Here is a 22357-nt window from a genome sequence, read left to right on the forward strand (position 1 = left end):
GGCAGGGGGATCTCTTATGCTCTTTTTATCCTTGCTGGCATTGGCAGGGTTCAAAGCAGTGGTTCCCAAACTTTTGGGGCCTGCCCCCTCCTTGGCTCCCAGGCTGCATCCCTAGTGCCACCCCCCCCCCCCCCCGCAAGGCATACATATGAACACATATCTCTTTCTTGGTATTAGGTCTACCGCAAATTCAGAAAACACTATATTGCCTCCGCTTCTTATTTGGTGGTTGTGCAGCAGCCATATCTCAGTCTAAAAAAGATACAAGTTCTCTGTAAAGGTCGTTTGTAAATTAAAGTGACCAGATTTTAACATTGGTAAAGCAGGACACCATTGACGGGGGGGGGGAGGGGTTCTTGATGAAAAATCTGGTCTATATGGAGCAACAAAAAGTTTCATAGAACGCATAGAATGCAAAAATAGTATTGTAATATAGCGATCCCCAACCTGTGGGCCGCAGACCACATGTGGTCCGTCGACTAATTGGAGGTGGGCCCCGAAGGACGCTTTCTCCCCGCCCCCCCGGCCCTTTACTTCATCCCCCCCGGCCCTTTACAACACACTTTGGGTGTCATTGTCTCCCATCACTCCCACATGGAATTATCTTGTTGCAGAGAAACAAGCTCAGGATTCCCATTGATTTGTCATTGTCCTGAGTTAAAATTTCCATGAAAATAAAATGTTCCTTATGTTCATTGTTGTGGTGTGTCTGTATCTTATTTTGAAGGGATGTATAAACATTACCATAGCGATCAGAGAGCGTTAGGGCAGTGGTTGAGAGTAGAGGAGTAAACTACCCCCCCTACCGGGCCTGAGATTTGTGAGGCCTACCACTTGCCCTCTTGTCCTCTGCCCATCCTGCCCATCTGCATTTTCAGTCCTTGCCCCAACCTTCTGGAATGCCCGCTTGATGCAAGTGGTCTGTTTTGCACTCCTCTCCCACTGAGCATTCCGGGGAGGCGGGACCTTGCCCTGATAAGCTTTTATCTCCAACCTCTCATTAATTATTCCGACACTTCACTTCTCATAAACAATTGCCGTATTAGGTAAGGGTGGGTGGGCGGGAGGTGTTTTAATGATTTTAGTATATGTTTTATGTTTTTTAAATTCCTTGAAAGATGCCTTGAGCTTGCCGTAAAAATCTAAATAAATGAAAGCAGTGATGTCACTATATAATTGAGGTTTAAAAGTCTGATCCGTGGAAGACTCAAAGTTTGGCTCAGAAATGCTATCTAAGGAGAGAATCAAAATTCACAATTTAAAAAAAAAGGCTACACAAAGCAGGCTTATCAAGTGGGTTGTGTATACTTCCCTGCCAGATGAAGAACTGAGTAATGTTCCAAAGCGCCGTGCCCTCTTTGAAATCCAGTATGCTTTTCATTGTCAGCCTCTGAACTCCAGGGTTCGGCTAGAAGTGGTTGGAAGCCTTCAGTAACCCCATGTCTTAATTTCCCCTGTACCCACAGTCCCGCCTCCAATAACCAGGCACACAACTCTGATTCTTCACTCTTTTTTTTTTCATCATTAGAGTTATTCTACATCAGTATTGATACTTCCGCAGCCGTGCTCAGCTTCCACCAGTGGCCGAGTGTCCAGGTTCTGACAGGCTTCCCTCTTGCGGGGGCAAAGTCTTTTCTGATAGCCGTTGTAGAAGCAGAAGCCAAAGGACAGCACAGCAATTATGGCCACTTCTAGGAGCAGGGCACCGACAGCTGGGGGCATCACGTTCTGTTTTCCACCTGCTAGAAAAAGAGCAACAGATACCAGTTGTCTAATGTGGCAGCAGCTAGGCAGCAGACAAGATAAATCTAGCAGGAATGCGGTTGATGGGAGCTATCGGATCAAGTGGGAGCAAGTGGCACTAGACCTTCTAGGAAACACGGCCTTCTTTCTATGATAGTATTAGAACAGCAAAAAACAAAACACAAACTCAGAACTGTTTTGTCTGTAGTTCTGCTGAGGACCAAGCTGGAGATCAGAGGCAGGATCATAATCCTGCACTGTAATTGAGCAATGATCAATCGATCCTGTCTGTAGAGACTATTTGCCAAATTCGCTCTCTGCTCTTCGCTGTTGGGCACACCCGGGTGAGGAGCAGGGCCGATAGGGTAGGCTCTGCAAAATCAACAGAAAGCCGTGTTTTTCTACAATGAGCTGATCTCAAAGGAAATTCCGCTCAAGGTCCAGAAAACTACACAGCATCTTAAAATGTGATAGCAATGGAAAGTGAAATAGCTGTAAGTTGTGACAAGCTTCTATGTCCATCAACATGTATGGTAAAGTTTCTCTTGGATCTGTAAAACTGAATGAAAGATAGCCTGCTTTGGGGGGGGGGGGCAGGAGAGAGAGAGACAGAGAAAGAACTGAGAGAAGCAAGCTTCATGTCTGTCCTTACTTCAAGTGGCACCCGAACAGGAAGTTGAAGGACCTGAAGAATAGACCCCAACTTGCCCAGCAAGGGTTTCAGATGCGTCAATCATTTTTGGCTCCCGGTAAGTATGGGAGAGCCTCTTGTGGCGCAGAGTGGTAAGGCAGCCGTCTGAAAGCTTTGCCCATAAGGCTGGGAGTTCAATCCCAGCAGCCGGCTCAAGGTTGACTCAGCCTTCCATCCTTCCGAGGTTGGTAAAATGAGTACCCAGCTTGCTGGGGGGTAAACGGTAATGACTGGGGAAGGCACTGGCAAACCACCCCGTATTGAGTCTGCCATGAAAACGCTGGAGGGCGTCACCCCAAGGGTCAGACATGACCCGGTGCTTGCACAGGGGATACCTTTACCTTTAAGTATGGGAGTGTCACTGTCAGTAGCACAGCGGTAACATGGTAAGTAATTCGAATATCTTTTGAAAAAGGCTAGACATGAACGCCCACAACAGAATGTGATAGGCTTGGTTAGGAAAATAGGAGACCAATGCCCATGGTACCCTGAAAAGGGGTCACTTAATTTGTAGCATTGGGGGAAAATAGGGGCGATATTATATGCGGAGCATCGAGCCCCTGTGGAAGTACTGCATGCTTGGCATCTATGCCAGGATGCTATTGAAAAGTTTGGACTAATGACCAGCCCTCCAGGAACACTCTATGAGCCTCTAGCACCCCCTCCTTCATATCAGACTCCCTTTATCGTTCTTCCTTCTGCTCTTGGGCTGCCAGCAACATCAACTCCACTGGGTCCTGATCCTTACCCGCCTCCCATACCATATAAAAGTGCCTTTCAGCATATGGTGGAGCAGGCTAAGACCAGGACCTAGTCTGCATACAATAGAGAATGCACTTTCAATGTGCTTTCGCGGCTGGATTTTCCTGTGCGGAACAGGAAAATCTACTTCTAAAGTGCATTATCTATTATGTGCAGACTAGGCCCAGCTCTGATCTTCGAACAGAAGAACTAGCTGATCTTGTAGCAGGCTGTCCCATTACCTGTGGTCAAATTGCACGGGGGTGGCAAGGTGTTAATTACTCCGCCTTGCCATAATTAGGGAACTGCAATTACGGAACTGCGTAAAGCAGTAACTGATGCAGGGCTTCATAGTTCTAATGTTAAAGGCATGGTTGAGGCTATTTGGAATTGATATGTTATGTTACCATTAGACTGGAAGCAGCTGATGAGGATGCTACTTTCTCCTGCACGATATGTAGTATGTGAAAGTGAATTTAAATTAATAGCTCATGCCCAAGCCGTGCTGGCCTGACAGGGGATGAGCTCTTCGGAGAAGATGGTTATGCCACTCTGCAACAACAGGCTCTTGTCCCAGAAGCAACGTTAAAGATTATCTCACAATGCATTTATAAGGCATTTCCCAAGGTTCCCATGATGGGAAGACCTGCAAAGAGCTTTGCCACTATCAGGCAAGGACCCCCTGAGCCTTACGTAGATTTTGTCAGTAGACTCCAGGAGGCAATTCAGAGACAAGCTGACAATCCTGAGGCAGCCACAGAACTGCTGCTCAAACTGGCTAAAGAAAATGCAAGCGCTGATTGTTAGAAGGCCCCCCCCAACCTCATGTCCACAGCTGGGCTTGGTCTTGCACAAATAATAAAGATAGATTCAAATGAGTAGCCATGTTGGTCTGAAGTAGCACAATAAAATCAGAGTCCAGGAGCACTTTTAAGACCAACAAAGATTCAATCAAAGCGTGAGCTTTCTCGAAAGCTCACGCCTTGATTAAATCTTTGTTGGTCTTAAAGGTGCTCCTGGACTCTGATTTTATTGCACAATTAATAAAGGTTTATCAGGACATTGTCACCCGGTCACATAAAATGAACTTACTGTCACAGCAGCTTTTGAAGCAGGTCAACGCCCAGCTGGGAAATGCTTTAAATGTGGCGGGCCAGGTCACCTTCAAAAGGAATGTCGTTCAGTTGGGAGGGATATTAAACGCCCCTCCAAAAAATGCCCAAAATGTGGCAAAGGTTTTCATCGGGCCAGTCAGTGGAGAAGTCAGAATCCCTCCAGTCAGGGAAGCAGCCCAGCGGGCCCACTCTTAGCCCAGGACCAAATAAGGGCATACCCACTACACGCAGGGGACCAAGAAATCCTAAATTAGAAAAGGGAACTTAATGTATGGATTTGGTCTTGCGGACCTCAAAGGACTTCCAGTTCCTTGGAGAAGTTCACAGAATTGACACTCCGGTTTGCACACCTCTCATCCCACAGCATGTTGGGATACGTCTCCCAAGAGCCCATGTTGGGCTCGGAGGAGGAGGAGAAGGAGGAGAAGGAGTTGGTTCTTATATGCCACTTGTTCTCTACCCGAAGGAGTCTCAAAGCAGCTTACAGTTGCCTTCTCTTTCCTCTCCCCACAACAGACACCCTAGGCAGTAGGGGAGGCTGAGAGCACCCTGATGTTACTGCTCTGTGAGAACAGCACTATCAAGGCTGTGACAGGCCCAAGGTCACCCAGCTGGCTGCATGTGGAGGAGCACGGTATGAAATCTGGCTCACCAGATTAGGTCTGCGTTCCTAACCACTGCTGGCAGCGCCCCACAGTGGGCAGCGGGATGTCAGGGGCGCCAGCAGGAAAGCAAGCGGAGCAGGGGCTCAGGCAGCACTGACATCCCTCTGCAAAAGACTACCCCCCCCCAGGCCTCAGTAAAATTGTCAAGCATCCCCGGTGATAAAAAGGTTGGGGACCACTGCTTTAAAGAGACACAAATTAATATGTGTCCAGCACCAGCCAAAACATAGGATTATTCTGAAACAGGAATTGCTGATAGCCTCTGTGTTAAAAGTTCTGAGATCCAAGCAAGCCACTCAAGGTCTTATCAGATACCCTGGGGTCTAGTTATTCAGGTCATAGGAACCAGTGGGCATCTTGATGGCCTTTCGGAGAAACATTAGCTGAGAAACCATAATCACCAATATATTCCCAGTAACAGGAGAACCACCACCTGTGCTGCAAAGGCAAGGACTATGTCTCTGGAATACAAGAAGCTTTCTAGTCTTACCTTTGTGACTTCTGACCGCTAGAGAACTGTTTGAATCCCATTCATAGCGGCCTGTGTTCTGAGCTGGTTTCTGAATCTTCAGGTGGCCAACCACCATATGGTAATGCAGACCAGGTGCTGAAATGAAAGGAGATCACTTCTTTCAGACAGCTGATCTCAAACCCTTCTACCCACACACTACGTCTCAACAGCATTTCTTGTTGGAGAGGAATGGGAAGGCGACTGTAAGCCGCTTTGAGCCTCCTTCGGGTAGGGAGAAGCTGCATATAAGAACCAACTCTTCTTCTTCTTGTCAATCACAAATCCTGGTTTTTATACACCTGCACATGTTCAGCAACATCCCCACTTGCAGAATCGGGCACTTCATATTCAAGACCTTCGTGTTTAAATGAAAATGTTTCTAGACCTTATTGTGAGGAAAACCAGAGATCCTCCAAGCTCTTCTCTAAGATGTCCTCTAGTTTCAAATCGAAGCAATACAGGTTTCCGGAGTTACTCAAGATAATGATTTTGACTTACTCCTGATAGGGACTGGGATTTTGAAACAGAACTGACTATGACGCTGTACATTTTGCCCACTGGAAGGAAGACTTCGACACAATCAACAGATGGAATGGCAGGTTGAGAGCCAGTTTGGTGTAGTGGTTAGGAGTGCGGACTTCTAATCTGGCATGCCAGGTTCGATTCTGCACTCCCCCACATGCAGCCAGCTGGGTGACCTTGGGCTCGCCACGGCCCTGATAAAGCTGTTCTGACCGAGCAGCAATATCAGGGCTCTCTCAGCCTCACCCACCTCACAGGGCATCTGTTGTGGGGAGAGGAATGGGAAGGCGACTGTAAGCCGCTTTGAGCCTCCTTCGGGTAGGGAAAAGTGGCATATAAGAACCAACTCTTCTTCTTCTTCTTCAGGTGAATTCCCTCCAGGCCAGGCTGAATTCTTGAGTTTTTTGGTGGTGTTGGGGAATCACTTGGGTGTGAAATTAGGGTCACTGTGGGTAGACAGGTAGTTGTGAGTTCCTGCATTGTGCAGGGGGTTGGACTGGATGACCCTGGAGTTCCCTTCCAACTTTATGATTCTAACAGTGATAAGTACCTTCCAGATCTCTTTTCTGTCGAGATCTAGAAGACTGGCATACTGACTCACAACAGCTGCACATGGAGCTGGAGGGATCATCTAAGAGTTCCCACCTGTAAGAGAAGAAAAGTCTAGGCATTTCTTATGGCATGACATGCAAGCTGGAATAATGCTTCAGATTCCATACACAGCGGGAAAACAAATAACAGAAAGCACTTTTATAATGCTTTCTAGGCAGAGTTTCATCCATTGGTTCAATTGCTCCCGTCCCTCTGCATACATCAGGCGATCTCTTACTGATGCATCAAGTCATATTGCCAAGGCAGGCATGAAACTTGCTTCTGCACTGTTCCACCCCACCCTGTATATATACAGTGGGTCATAGAAGGGTCAACTTTGGCCATGAAGATAGAACAAGAAGACAGCAAAATGTCAGAAACCCCCTGTGCTGGTCAGCCTGCCTACTGCAGCATCACCTGCAGTGCTACTTAGACACTCCTATAAAGTCAGCAGGTTTCCTGGAGCACCTTTTGACTTTAAAGGGGAGCGGCTGCCTCCCCATTAATATGCTTAATACATGGAAGGATTTGTTTGAGGAGGACCAGCAACTCTGCACATTTCTTGTCTTTAACGCATCATTACTACTTCTCTGAATGTAGATAGAGACTTTACCAGATGAATTTCTCCCTGCTATGCAGTTAGGTGTGCTCCCTCCCCCTCCCATTCTTGGCAGGGCTTTTCTCCTTATGGCCACCATGCAGCTATTCTATTGAATTATAGTCCCCTCAGGCAAAAAAACCCAAACAAACCAATATTACCTCTTGATGTCTTTATGAAATGAGCAGGCCTTCTTCAGGGGATCTGTGAGGACTTTTGGGTCCCAAACTAGGACCTGGCAATGAATGTAGATCTAGAAGAAGAACAGGGTTAAGCCAAGTTACCAGCTGTATCAGCAGGTTAGTAAGTCATGATCACAAGCAGCTTTAACGAGCCTGAAGTAACAACCCTGAAGTTTTTGAATGGTTCCAATTGGTATACTTGGCCTCTCATCAGTTTAATTAACAGGAACTTTAGATGGGCCTCAAGTCTTAGGGAATGGATTTGCTCCAAGTGTCCACTAGGGATGGAAGAAGAGCCTTGTTAGGTCAGATCAGTGGTCCATCCAGTCCGGCATCCTGTCTTGCATATGGCTGGCTATTATAGCAGGGCTTAGATGCCAAGTCTGCTATTGGCTCACAGCACTGGCATTCAGAGTTTTGCTGCCTCTGAAAGTGGAGGCTCCCTTTAGCAATCGTGGGGTGTAGCCACTGATGGACCTATCCAACTCCTGGCAGCAAATTCCACATTCTAGTCACTTACTGAATAAAGTATTTTTTTGTCCATCATTTCAGCTGGATACCTCTGAATGCAAGAGAGAGAAGTTCCATCTGTCTTCCCTGTGCATAATTCCCTAAACCAGGGGTAGTCAACCTGTGGTCCTCCAGATGTTCATGGACTACAATTCCCATGAGCCCCTGCCAGCATTTGCTGGCAGGGGCTCATGGGAGTTGTAGTCCATGAACATCTGGAGGACCACAGGTTGACTACCCCTGCCCTAAACCTCTTATCAAGCCCTCCCTTCATTTGTACTTTTTCCAGATTGTTCCAATCTCTTTAGCCTTCCCTTGTAGGAAAAGGGTTCCAACCTCTGAATTAACTTGGTTGACCTCTTCTGTATTTTTTTCAAGCCTTGCAACATCCTTGTGAGATATGGTGACCGGAGTGGCACACAGTATTCCAAATGAGACCACAGCCTGGATCTATACAGGGGCCTCATAGTACTGGCTTACTTATTGTCACTCCCTTTCCTAATAATTCCCCAGCATGGAATTTGCGTTTTTAAACATTGAACTGACATTTTGATTGAAGTAGCCACCATGACCAGCTTCCTTTCCCTCACAGTTTTAATGATTTAAGATTCCATTTGCTTAAAGCTGGGATTTTTTGTTCCATTGCCTATCAACTTATGCTTACTTCCGACCAGAAAGCTTCCTACATAGCCGGAAGAGCAAATGGATTTATGTGCCAGGTTAGCTAAAGCATCTTTAGGGTGTAGGGTCCCTTCTCTAAGATCTGATGCAGGAATAGCAGAACCAGAGCCCTGTGGGAGGGGCTTCTGTATTCCAACGGTGCGCTGCTTTTTTATTTGCAAATACTACAAGACTCCTGTTGCCAATTTATGCCAATTTCAGAGTCAGCATTTCTTGGCACTAAAAAACTCTTACAGATGGTAGACATACCCTCCTTACAGAACTTCACAGAAACTTTGTACCGGTCTGGTTACTTACATCAGTGTTTATGCCTACAAATCCAAAAGCCTGCAGAGAGAGACGGATCACTTCAGGAGCTGGCCTTGGAAGGAACATGGAATTTCCTATCAGGCCATCCATGAGACACCTGGCAAAACCCAGCCAAAAGATACCATCATATTAGATGTGCAAAACAAGAAAATGCTCCAGTTCAGGTATTCTCAACAGGGGTCCTGGGACATTTTTAAAGGGGACCACAGACTGAAAAAGGTGGGAAGGGGAGCCCAGAGGGTTTATGGGGGTGGGGCTGGGAACCGAACTGATGAAATACCCTTTTTTACACCTACGACATCATTAATTACTAGAAAGTTTGTCAAGGGAGAGAGATAAAAAATCACGTCAGCCATTTCTTTGTGTACGATTGAATTAATGCATCCAAGAAAAAATGAACACATAAGCTTCTCTTGGTTGGGTGTTCTAGAAATCTGTCTTGTGCGTGTATAAGACTGACCTGAGCCATATGGAAAGACAGTATAAAAATCTAATAAGCAAACAAATAAAGGCAAGGTATGTAAAATACATACTTCTATGCATGCGGGAGACTCAATTGCACTTTTTCCTCCATTCTTAACACCCTCCATATTTCCCTTATCTTTCTAGGCACCTACCTCTTAAACCATATTTGCAACCTTGAAGAAAATACAGGCTGCAAATAAGAAGAGTGGACATTTAGATTCCAGCCAGATATATTATTCCAGCCAGATATAGGTCTCTGGTCCTAGCCACATTGAGAGCAGTGGATGCTTATTAAAAAAGAATGCAGAATGTTTGGCAGCCTCAGAACCCTATCCTGAACAGCAGCACTATCCTAAATTCTTAGTCAGTGGGCCTAGACGGTTATGAATCTGCTGTGGAAGATGCTGTAAGTCCCACACCGGTATCTGAAGAAGTGCTTCGTTCAGAAGCGCTTGCGCGTGAAATTGGTTGTATTTAAGGTCCCACTGGACTCAAGCTTCGTTCTACCAACATCCTAGTAACACATGTGAATCTTGCGGTGTTCCTTCCAGCATCTGTAATGTAGGACCTTGACATCCAAAATTCACTGAACAGAACCAGGCATGCTTTTGCCATTCAATAAATTCATCCATTCTCCAAACCCCCTACCCCAAGCAGCCATAACGCACACTACTTTAAAAGCTCTAGGACACATTTACCCGTGGTTAGTAATAATGCTATAGTTCCTTGGAGATCGGTGAAGTTCTGGTGTGGCAGCAGCTGTGCATTCATCCACGAATACTCGCAGGGGCTGGTGGACGGATCTCTGCACTGCAAATTCTATATTGACTTGAGAACCCAGGAGAACGACCTTCACATCCGACGGAGCACTGAAGTCCTCTGCAATGGAGACCAGAGCCAGCACCTTAGGAAACATGTCCATTTGGGCAGACGGCATACAAACAGAGGAGCATTAAAGAGGGCGATTGTACCTCCATGCCCCTGCCTTTCCAAGGCAGTTGCCAAGTCCACAAAGCATTACAACTAGCAAATGTTATAACGGTAAAGGTAAAGGTATCCCCTGTGCAAACACCGGGTCATGTCTGACCCTTGGGGTGACGCCCTCCAGCGTTTTCATGGCAGACTCAATACGGGGTGGTTTGCCAGTGCCTTCCCCAGTCATTACCGTTTACCCCCCAGCAGCAAGCTGGGTACTCATTTTACCGACCTCGGAAGGATGAAAGGCTGAGTCAACCTTGAGCCGGCTGCTGGGATCGAATCCCCCAGCCTCATGGGCAGAGCTTTCAGACTGCATGTCTGCTGCCTTACCACTCTGCGACATAAGAAGCTCTAAGAGAGCAAATGTTATAGATGGCACAAAGTTGCAGGCTAGAAATGTGGGGGGAGGGATCACTTCAACCTTGCATGGCCCACCATTACGCTTTAAGCTTGTCAAACACATCGAGACATCCCGAGTATGCACATTAGCTTTCATTTTCCAGTGACTGAACATGAAATCTAGCAAGAGCATCACAGTCTCGATGGACCCCCCAAATGATCTAGGTAGTTCGTGCTCTTTGTCATGACACTCATGATCAGCAACTAGATAATATGTAGCCGAACAAGCAGACTGCAACCTAATTTCTGCCCACCCAAACCAGACTATCCAGTCTCCTCCTCCTCCTCCTCCTCCTCCTCCTCCTACCCCATTCCGGAAGAAGCCTCCCTGCTCCTTTGGATGAGCCACCAAAAATAGCAATAGTCAGAAACAGAACATGAGCTATGCAGGAGAAGGAATCCAATTCATACATCGCATGCAGAAGGCCTCATTAAAGCGGAGGACTGGTGCCAGGACAAGGAGGGACATGGCTCCATGTTGGAATACCTCTTCTGCAGGCACAAGATCCTAGATTCAATCCCCAGCATCTCCAGTCAACAAGGATCACGCAGTAGGTACAAGTCCTTTGCCTAAGACCCTGGAGAACCACTGCCAGCCTGAGCAGACCATACTGACTTCAATAGACCAAGGGTTTGCCTCCATCGGAAGGAGCTTCGTGTAAACGGACAGAAGAGGCTAGGTGGGCCAATGGTCCAAGCACATGGCAGCTTCATTGAGCCAAGGAAGACCTTGGCCCCATTGGCCAAGGAAGAGCTGCAGATAGTTTACATGCCAAGTCATGCAAGGAACTTTATCACTCCCATGTGTGGAGGCGACTATGTGAGGACAGCACATGCCCATTTCACTGCCTGCATGTGGCAGCAGTCCAGAAGAGGCATCCATCATAAGGTGATTTTGGCTTTTGATATCTGTTCAGGGCGAAAAGATTGCTGGGTCCCAATGCAGTCGGTTTTTAATACTGTGGCCTTTTTAAACAGCTGACATGTAGACTGTATGGCGAAAGTAAGTTATATTCTGTTTTAGCTGATAGTCATGATATGTTAGTTTTGTGACTGTCTTGAGCCTATTTATTGCATTGTATCTTTATTTAGGGATTTATTTATTTAGGGATTTTTATAATACCCCTCTAAGACTTCGCCTTCTCAGGGTGGTGTACAACTGATTTATTGTACTGTGTATTTCAATTTGCAATGGCCTTTGGCCTAGTGCAATAAAGTTCACTACTACCGTTTTTTTAAGGCTGGTTAACACCTGCCCAAGAGTCCCATCAAGAACAGTCACTCCTCTTTATAGCATTTTGTAGCTTTTGCGGAGAAGGGAACAGGAGTCCTTTCGCATTAACCTCACAACTTAGCTTCTCTCAAGGTTTTTGCAAGGGTAAATACAGCCTTTTAAAATTTTGGGATTAGACAGAGAAAAACCCTACTCCAGAACTTCGTGGCAGAGGCAAGACCCGACTTACTGTTCATTAGCTTCATAGTGAAAATAAGCACACTCAAACCAGAAAGCTCCCCAGTCACCAATGCCATCTGTGAAGGAGTCACGCTGGCCCTACATGGCAAAGGAGAAAAGGCTTATCAATGATGACTGAACTTCTGGGTCAAGTCTGCACTTTGCTTTTTATCCTCTCCCAGCTCAAATAAGCTCCTTCCCTCTGCACTGTATTAGATTTCCATTTTGATCTTGGGTGCTTTACATTTTCCCTCTGCAACATCCATGACTAATCCACAGTGACCCTGCCTTTTCCCCACGATATCCAGGAGCGGATGTAAGTTGTTATATTTGAAGAACCGCCTTTAAAAGCCATCCGTATAAGTGTAGCTGTCCTGCATTTTGCAGATTAACTTCCTGCAGATTAACTTCCTTCGTGCCTGCAATGCTGACATAGCAAAGCAGTCTTTCCTGATTGGCCAGGGTGTCAGTTCAAAGACTTCCTGGTTCCCGGTTGCAAGACTTCCCTCCCAAAACTTATTTTTGCTCTCATTTTGGGATTTCCAGAAGCCCACACCTCTCTCAGCAGAGATTTGCCTCTTGGATTTATTTCCTCCTCCTCATATTCTGTGAGGCCGCTGTCTCCAATCCCCCCACCCCCGCCATTCAGGAAAAGAAAGAGCTTCCTGCTACGCTTGGCACCCCTTCCTACTCTGAGCTTCTCCAATCAAGTGCAGAATACTCTGTTTCAATTCAGGAGGAGGCGGGGAAGAAGGAGGAAGACCCAGGTTCAAATCGATCTGAATTCAGCAGGATTGACAATGGAAAAAACAAAGTAAGTGCAGAATCAGCCCCAGTCTCTTCCACCACGTCATTCTTCATACAGACAAAATAATGGAAGAGTTGGGAACCTGGTACAATTGAACAATAGTGCTACCTGCCTTCCACTGACCTGCTGCAGTTTTGCTATCAGTTTTATATGCCAACAAATTAATAGTTCAGCCATCATGCCCCCCCCCCATTTAGCATTGTCTAAATTCTTCTTGTATTCGGATATATGGCTTCTTGTTGATGTTACAGGCACCCATAAGTTCTATCCATTACTAACTTTTCATAACCAAACTTCCAAAACCATTTGTTCTCCACCAAGTTCAAGAATACCAAGCTCAAGAAGACTTAACTGTTTCCAAGTCAGGCCTACTGCTCCACTAGCACTAGACCTATCTTCACCCAAAGAGTCTGATACCCAAACAAGACGCTTAAGAGACTTACTCAAAGTCAGTGCAGTTTATCCTCTCAGTAAAAGCGTTGCTGTAGAACCTGCCTCGGAGGGATGGAGGTCTGTAGACCAGGTTGGTGAAATGCTCAATCATTTTGCCAGATTTCTGCAGAAAAATCACACCAGTGAGGACATTAACTAAAACTCCAAAATAAAGCTTTTCAGATAGGCTTCTTTTTGCTGGCAGAATACAGGGAGGTGCACAACCTGATTAAAGAGTAGATAAACGTTTATTTAGGAAATAATATACTTGATAGTGCAGAGGAGAGACAAAGAGAGTTCCTAATTACATGTCCAGCTGAGAGAGAAAGAAAACTGTTCTCATGTAACCTGTTAAGGCATCAGTGACTAAGGTCCTCTCCTCAGCAGCATGCATTTTACAACCACTTCATCAACCCCTTTGACCATCACAAAACTTCCCTCTGCTATGCTCAAGGATTTGTTCATCCAAAGTTTCAAAAAGACTTTTATCACAACTCGTGCTGAGAGTCCACTGCCTATTACCCACTCGTTACTTCTGGAAACGTGATAGTATAAAGCAGGGGTAGTCAACCTGTGGTTCTTCAGATGTTCATAGACTACAATTCCCATTAGCCCCTGCCAGCAAAAGTGTTTCCTGGCAGGGGATCATGGGAATTGTACTCCATGAACATCTGGAAGATCACAGGTTGACTACCCCTGGAAAGCATTTTCATTAAGACGCCCGATTTATTTTTTCCTCTGCTTTTCTCTCTCGGTCTTTCAGAATGGCAGCTTTGTGTTTGGAAGCAGTGCCGTTTTTCGTAACATTGTGTCTGTGTGTGTGTGTGTATGTGTATGGGGGGGGCACTAGGGATGTAGCCTGAGTGCCAAGGGAGCAATAGCCCCCAAAAGTTTGGGAACCACTGCTCTAGCAGAATTAAAACTTCTGTAAGGAATGTGTTAGCTGAGGCCACATCTTTGTAGGATTCCGGCAAGGTTATTAACAGTATCACAATTAAATCCTGATCAAGCAGGTCTTTCCCAGAACTACATAACTATTGCGATAATATAAGCATTTCATCAAGGTGATGCCTTAAACTCGAGCCTTCTGGCATCCTGGTACTAAGTAACTTCTTTAGCAGATAACACCTGACTTTTAAATGATAATGGTGTCCATCTTTGACCCTTTGTTATTGCCTACTCATCCTGAGAGCTTTCTATCAGAGATTTGCTTAATCTGGGCAACCATAACCCCTGTTGGCAAAGAACATAGGGAGGTGCACAACCTGATTAAAGAGAAAATTTTATTTAGGAATTAACATACTTGATAGTGCAGATAAGAGACAGAGAGAGTTCCTAGCTGAGAGAGACAGACTGGATTGTGGCTTCCAAGAAGCAGGAAATTTCCCCTAAGAGTAGCAATCAGGAGACAGACAAGAATCACACTTAACAGGAGAGGAGATCCTGACCTCACAATCCTACCTCCTCATCTTCTTGCTGCCTCCAAAGGATCTTCTTTGTATACCAGCCATTGCCTATTCGGGACTATTCAGGAGCAGTCGTTGGCTGTTGCCAGCTGCAAAGGGCTCTACTCTCTTCCTCCACATATATCTTAACTCCTAGCTCACACCTTGATGATCCACACTTTGGATAGGCTGCCCACAATCATATTTTTGGTGCTTTAGATAATTCTGTTCTCTCTACAAAAGTCTGTTCAGCGAAAGGAAGATTTTGCAATCGCTAAAAGGGACGGCAAGTCAGCAAGACATCTGTGTGTCAGCAAAAACAGACCAACTCAGAACTCAAGAGAAGTCCTTGCAGCAATCCCAGGGACTTTGTAACCCATGAACCAGCCTTAGACAAGCCCTACACATGGTGCACCACACTGGGTTCTGCCTGGACAGCCAAATCAGTCTAAGAATAGTATAATATCTGGGCACTAGTATACCAAGTCTACATAATGCTCCTTGACCTATTTCTCTCTGTGCTAAACCCTATCTTGAAAGCTCCACAGGACAAAAATTAGGAATCTGTAGCCATGGATCAAGGTATATTTATTATAGGACTGCTCATCTTTGGCAATTCAAAATTGTGCGTATAATTTGGGTTTGTTTGTTTCTTAATAGCCTGGCACTTGAAAGGAATGACAGAGTTCTGGGGATCAGTACATTCTTATGGCCACTGTCTGCTCCTAAAATGGTTTGCACTGGTTACATGAGGGCTTGAATCCCATGCCTCATTCCTCCTGTATTACATGTCCATCAACACTTCTGGGCAGAGACTCATCCTTGGGTCACCACTGACCTTGGGCTGTAATAAGGGCTTGCAGGCAATGGCTCTTTTAGATGAAATGCAAAAAAAAAAAAAAAAAACTAGGGAATTTGCAGCCAGGATGCATACATAGAAAACCTAACCAGGCTCTTACATTATGCTGGTTGGTCATCTTGTAAAACCAGAACAGTTTAAATAAATTGCACTTTCACAAGCGTGAGGTCCAGGACCGTTATTAATAGCAGCCTGCTGCAACTCACAGAATCCAGTCAGAAAGCAGCATTCTTTCTGAAGGGCTTGGCGAAGCTGTCTGAATGCAAAGTACTTATTTATATTTATTTAATTATTTGATTTATGACTTGACACTTCCAAGAATGGGCTCTCCGTGTTACAATAAACAATCCCACACAAAAAAAAAAGACATTCCCTCCCAGAGATGAAAAATAATCCTTAACCCTGCTGCTCAACAATCCCCCCTCCCAAGAGCCTCAGGGGAGATGTCCGGGGGGGGGGGAGGGTGCCAGATGACACCACTAAGCCAGGGAAGGGCCCCTGATCTCACTTACCCTGCCTCAAGTTGGTAGTAGGTAGGGCTATCAGCCTCCAGGTGGCAACTGGGGATCAACTGATCTCCAGGTGACAGATCTGTTCACCTGGAGAAAGGGGCCACTTTGGAAGGTAGACAGTTTACCCCACTGAAATCCCACCCCACCCCCAATCCCTGCCTTCCTCAGTTCCCACCTCCCAAAATCTCCAGGAATTTCACGACCCGGAGGTGGCACCCCTAGTGGCAGGCCCCAGACCACTCACCAGCCGCGCAAAGCCACACTCCCTGAAGCCGTACTGGAAATGGAAGTAGCCTTGCTGGCCATTCTCAAAGGAGGAGGCACAGCTGCCCAGGCTCAGGAACTGGGGGTTGAGCTTGAGGCCAGTGTTCCAAGGGTCCGTCTTGACAACCAAATGGACGCTGGTTTGGTTGCAGTTGTAGAACAGCGAGTTTGCAGGGGCTGAAAGGGAGAGGAGTCAAGAGCAGAGAGAGACACAAAGGTCAGCACATGGGCAACATCAGCTAGGCAACGATAGCCACGTTCTCTCAAGCCAGGAGAAGAGTCTCCCAAGAATCTCTTGCAGCTTCTCATCAGAGAAGCAAGATGTTTTCTAAATTAATGTGAGCCGGCTTAGACAGCACAGGTGTGACAAGGTTGACTGCACGGGAGGAGGAAGAGAGGAGAAGGAACGTGGATTCAGATTTTGTGCCCTTCATTCATTCATAGAGCCTCTTGTGGCGCAGAGTGGTAAGGCAGCAGACATGCCATCTGAAGCTCTGCCCATAAGGCTGGGAGTTCGATCCAAGCAGCCGGCTCAAGGTTGACTCAGCCTTCCATCCTTCCGAGGTCGGTAAAATGAGTACCCAGCTTGCTGGGGGGTAAACGGTAATGACTGGGGAAGGCACTGGCAAACCACCGCGTATTGAGTCTGCCATGAAAACGCTGGAGGGCGTCACCCCAAGGGTCAGACATGACTTGGTACTTGCACAGGGGATACCTTTACCTTTACCTTTACCATTCATTCATAGGATTGTGAGAAGGTGTTCAAAGCCTCTTACTTCCCCACCACTTCTAAAGGAAAGGCAAGACAAAGCCAAGAAGGGACCCCAGGCAATTACTCTTAACAACATGAAGGTGTTTTCTGGTATAGATAGAAGTATTTCTTTAACATCCAACAAATACCTCCCTAGTGCAAAGGCCACACCTTGTAGAGTGCTATTGGCCAATATCCGTTCCACTGCATGAGGGGTTCTCTTTCCCCTTCTTGCCTAATCACCAGATGTTATTTTTAACTGCAGCATGTTTTAGGCCAGAGGTAGTCAAACTGCGGCCCTCCAGATGTCCATGGACTACAATTCCCAGAAGCCCCTGCCAGCGAATGCTGGCAGGGGCTTCTGGGAATTGTAGTCCATGGACATCTGGAGGGCCGCAGTTTGACTACCCCTGTTTTAGGCAAAGGAGCCTTACAGCACTCTGGAAACCTTTCACCACCTGGCTGAGGGCACCATACTAGGGTCACCAACCTACAGGTGGGGCCCTGAGATGTCCCACTTTTATAACTGATCTCCAGACTACAGAAATCTGTCCCCCTGGGGAGTGTACTACACCGAGGACCTTCTCCCCCCCCCTACACACACCTGCCCTCTTCAGGCTTCAACACCAAAATCTCTTTCCCAACCCAGGGCTTAGGAGCACAGAGGGCCTCTCCGCACCCCCAACATTTCAGCTCAGAAAGACAATCATAGAATCATAGAGTTGGAAGGGACCTCATGGGTCATCTAGTCCCACCCCCTGCGCTATGCAAGACACTCACAATCCTACCACTCATCCACCGTAACCTGCCACCCCCTTGAACCTTCACAGAATCAGCCTCCCTGTCAGATGGCTATCCAGCCTCTGTTTAAAAATCTCCAAAGATGGAGAACCCACCACCTCCCGAGGAAGCCTGTTCCACTGAGAAAGAGTTCTGTCAGGAACTTCTTCTGGATGTTGAGATGGATTTCTTTTCAATTAATTTCATCCCATTCGTTTTGGTTCGTCCCTCCGGGGCAAGAGAAAACAATTCTGCTCCATCCTCTATATCAGTAGTCCCCAAACCCTGGTTCGGGGACCGGGATTGGTCCGGGGATCAGTCAGTACCGAGCCACGGCTCCTCCTTGTCCTCCTCCTCGGCTGCTGCCTCTGGAGGCTGGTAACCCTTGCTCAGTCCCCCCCCCCCCCCAACTCATACATTCTAGCTGGCCTTTCCCTAACACCCCAGCAGTCTTCCCTGCTTCCCTTTCCCTCCAGATATCTCTTCAGCCATCTGCAATTCAATTTCACCCCTCAGCTCTCTCCCTGGGCATACAGTCCCCCCACCTTAACCCGGCCTTTCTCAACTTTTTTACTATTGAGAAACCCCTGAAACATTCTTCAGGCTTCAGGAAACCCAGAAGTGCCGTGTCAGTGCAGAATATGGTTGGAAAGCATAACTTATAATTTATCATAAATCAGTTTATATAAATCAATTAACTCCCAGCCATTCAGGAAACCCTTCCAGGGCCAACAAGAAACCCCAGGGTTTCACAAAACTCTGGTTGAGAAAGCCTGCCTTAACCACTTTGGCAGCTCCAGGGTTTATTTATTTATAAATTACATAATCTTGCCAGATTTTTTGTTGTTAGGTGCAAAGTCTTGTTCGACCTATCACAAACCCATGGACAATGATCCTCCAAGCCTTCCTGTCCTCTACCATTCCCCGGAGTCCATTTAAGTTTGCACCTACTGCTTCAGTGACTCCATCCAGCCACCTCATTCTCTGTCGTCCCCTTCTTCTTTTGCCCTCAATCGCTCCCAGCATTAGGCTCCTCTCCAGGGAGTCCTTCCTTCTCATCAGGTGGCCAAATGCCACCCAGCTTCATGCATCCACCCAGGACTCCCCCCTTCCCCACTTGAAGGAGCTCAACGCATCAATCTTCAGGAGAAGCCAGACCCGAAGAAGCTCATCGCCTTCCGTCCCATCAAGAAACACAAAGGAGAGAAATAAATTTAATTCCTGCTTGGGAAAGCCTCATTTCAAATAGGAATAATCAGAGCTAGGCAAAGCCCAGACTTACCTCTTTGAGCACCAGCAACCACTATACTCCAGACACAGATGGCCACAAATGACCCTTCCCATAACCCCATGATGCTACACCTGCCTTGCAAGACTGCTGGGAGGAACCACCTCCTCGACCCCTGAGGGGCATCTAGTTATAGCACCCTTCCTTCCTTCCCAGGCCACAGGTGCTCAGGATTCCTGCTGATCAGCCATCCTCATTCAGGCAGCGTCTCAAAAGTCTCCAGCAAGGAAACTGATGAACAAAGGGCACTGGCCAGAGAGTGCAGCCAGGCAGTGTAGACCAATGGCTACAGCACTGACATTAATGCTGCTTGTCGTACAAATAGGAGCAGGTGCTCATATTACTTGTGGAATTTGTTGGTCGCTGTAAGGGGCTGTTAAAGGTACAGGAGCAGCCTGATATTTCTCTTTCTGGCCAGTTGGCCAGCCCAACCCTGCCTACCTTCCAGTACAGGAATACTGCACTGCCTTATTAGTCTTCTAAACATTGTGTTCCTAGTATGCTAGGAACTCGACAGTTGAACTATAAAACAATATAACATTTTAACAATTATTTATTATAGTGCACCAATATTAGGTTAAAAACAAAGTAAAAACTATATAAAAAACTATACAGATCTAACTGCACATGAACAGATTAAACACATTTCGACCCTACTGGGTCTTCCTCAATGGTCAATAATATTAAATAATGCACTCTTTTCTAAAACCAATTATGAAGTATAGCTGGGTAGTCAAGGGAAATCTGTTAGGTGTAGCCCCAACCAATACTGGTATAGTGTTTCTTTTTGGAGCCTCCCCTAAGATATGTAGAAGGTGAGAGCCAGCTTGGTGTAGTGGTTAGGAGTGCGGACTTCTAATCTGGTGAGCCAGGTTCGATTTTGTACTTCGTAGAAGGCACTGTTCTATGTAATAGATAGAAGAGTTGTTTTTATACCCCGCTTTTCACTACCAAAGGAACTTCACAGCGGCTTACAATTGCTTTCCCTTCCCCACAACAGACACCCTGTGAAGTAGGTGGGGCTGAGGGAGCTTTGAGAGAAACTGCTCTGTGCCATCAGCTCTAAGAGGACTGTGACTGGCCCAAGGACACCCAGCTGGCTGCATGTGGAGGAGCCAGAAAGCAAACCCGACTCTCCAGATTAGAAGCCACCACGGTTTGGTAGAGTGACTGGGCTGGCTGCCAGTCAGAACTGTAGATAAAGAGACTCCAGAAGTATGGCAAAAAAAATTTAAGTTTAACCCCATACAGCAATAGATTGTTAAAGGGGGAGGGGAGATGAAAGAGTTAGTTGAATTGGCCTCTTGAGAATCCGGGTAGAGGAAATTTAGGTAGGTGTAAGAAATCTCCGAATGTCTACCCCCCCCCCCACGCAACTTCTTCTGGGCACTTAGAATCACACTTTAAAACAGGGGTAGTCAAACTGCGGCCCTCCAGATATTCATGGACTACAATTCCCATGAGCTGGCAGGGGGCTCATGGGAATTGTAGTCCATGAACATCTGGAGGGCCGCAGTTTGACTATCCTCTTATACCCCAGGAGAGAAGGACCCTTCTCGGTATGTATTCAATGGTCATTCTCTCCTGTTAAGTGTCATCCTTTGTCTGTCCCCAGATTGCTATTCTTAAGGGCAGGTCAACTCTATGGCATTATATATCAATGAAGGCCCTCCCTTCCCCAGGAAATCTCCAGGTATTTCCCAACTCAGCCCTAGTAACTCTAGAGATTACGGGAAACTCCCAGAGCTACCATCCTTCACTTCCATGTTTTCTGCAGAAGTAATATTGTGGCGTTGCTGATGTTACCCCCTCCCCTTTGCTTCCCATATCCCCGGTCTTCCTGCCAGTTCCCAGGTCTGGAATGACACCTGTTGCCATCTCAAGCTTTGCTATGACCTTTCTCCAAAACATCACACAGCAAAGGTTTGTAAAATATTTCAAGAAAGATAGGGAAGCCCTGCAATGTGCATAGCAGTAGCGAGATACTTTGGGGAAGCGTGTGTGTGTATGATGAATGCTTCCTTGTGGCTTCCAAGCTGGAGTAACCAAGCGATGTGTAAGTGATCCAGGGTCCTCATAAGGGACTGAATGTTAAGGTCAATCAAAGACAGAGCCTCACAAGGTAACCAGCATCTGGGCACACGTGGCTGATTGAACCTTTACCTAGAGATTTCATCTCAGCCCCTTCCTGACATCTGTTTCCTAGTAGTGATCTAGTATTGAGCCCCCGCACCACCCCTCAAGTGCTAAAGAAGAGGCAAGACTAATAAGAGCTATAAGGCCTCTGTATTGAAAACAGTCAAATATACATTATACTTATTTTACAAAATTATGGTGATTTTATTTATCTTTACAAACGGAGAGGAACATTACACACACATTTCAAGTTAATAAGAATATTATGCGCGGATGTGTATAAACATATATGCACCCACACATCCAAGTGTGACACGGAAGAGGGGACGTCCTTTTAACCAAGTGCGTCCAACCATGTTGTGCAGAGCGTGGGAAGCAGAGGGGCACAAATCCCATTATGTATTTCTTTAGGGCGGTCTTGATACCAGGATGAGAGCTGCAGAGTGTCTATCTGACATACTTTCCCATGAAGTCTATTTTTTTCTTGACAACAGCATCTTACGTGAAAGCCTCCAACACATACAGGATATTTTGTGAAATGGGGGAAGTTAAGCTCATGGAGTTTGTCTCGTTTTTTTGGGGCTCCTGCTTGGTTGGAAAGTTTGCCCACTGACCTTCAGAATGGAAGCTGGACTCACAGCTTAGCAGTTGTGAATGCAGGATGCCCCAAAACACTTGCTAGCCTGCTTGTTTTCCATCCCAACTGTGAAGGATCTACAAATGGCCACCAGCACCAGCAGAAATTGTGTGTCCTTTGTCAGGAAGGCACCAACTCATCCTAGTGAAGGGGTTATCCTGACCTGAGTTCCTATGCTGGAAATGGTTCAGTGTTAGATTATCTAGGGATTTAGATGGGGAGATGACTCCTTCCTAGGGCAAATGGATATTGCCAAAGGACCGCCTCGTATCAGTTGGCAGCTAAAACTCT

At 46.4% G+C, this 22357-nt stretch overlaps 1 protein-coding gene across 2 annotated transcripts; it reads right to left on the bottom strand.

The window, feature by feature from the left end:
* Window positions 1–1496: 1496 nt before the first annotated feature.
* LOC143822964 (zona pellucida sperm-binding protein 3-like) lies at window positions 1497–19588 on the bottom strand. 2 transcript variants are annotated; one of them, XM_077308696.1, is made up of 11 exons: window positions 19288–19588; window positions 16455–16651; window positions 13406–13518; window positions 12165–12253; window positions 10023–10203; window positions 8848–8956; window positions 7339–7430; window positions 6539–6633; window positions 5446–5562; window positions 4268–4337; window positions 1613–1742 (listed from the first exon to the last, which is right to left on the bottom strand). In XM_077308696.1, the coding sequence occupies exons 1-10, from the start codon at window positions 19355–19357 to the stop codon at window positions 4315–4317; spliced, it is 1086 nt and encodes a 361-aa protein (XP_077164811.1). In that variant the 5' UTR covers window positions 19358–19588; the 3' UTR covers window positions 1613–1742; window positions 4268–4314. The 2 variants fall into 2 exon arrangements, with proteins under 2 accessions (XP_077164810.1, XP_077164811.1); XM_077308695.1 differs by lacking the exon at window positions 4268–4337 and having other exon boundaries at window positions 1497–1742; window positions 19288–19586.
* Window positions 19589–22357: the final 2769 nt, after the last annotated feature.

Source organism: Paroedura picta, chromosome 13 (genome assembly GCF_049243985.1).
Source record: "Paroedura picta isolate Pp20150507F chromosome 13, Ppicta_v3.0, whole genome shotgun sequence".
Lineage (NCBI taxonomy): Eukaryota > Metazoa > Chordata > Lepidosauria > Squamata > Gekkonidae > Paroedura > Paroedura picta.

What these genes read in the sequence shown, in the direction of transcription:
- LOC143822964 (XM_077308695.1), bottom strand. Translation starts at nt 19,357, where the DNA reads ATGGGGTTATGGGAAGGGTCATTTGTGGCCATCTGTGTCTGGAGTATA. An exon ending in GGTTGCTGGTGCTCAAAGAG is followed by an intron (nt 16,652 to 19,287) that starts GTAAGTCTGGGC and finishes TCTCCCTTTCAG; the next exon opens with CCCCTGCAAACTCGCTGTTC. An exon ending in AGTGTGGCTTTGCGCGGCTG is followed by an intron (nt 13,519 to 16,454) that starts GTGAGTGGTCTG and finishes ATTTTTCTGCAG; the next exon opens with AAATCTGGCAAAATGATTGA.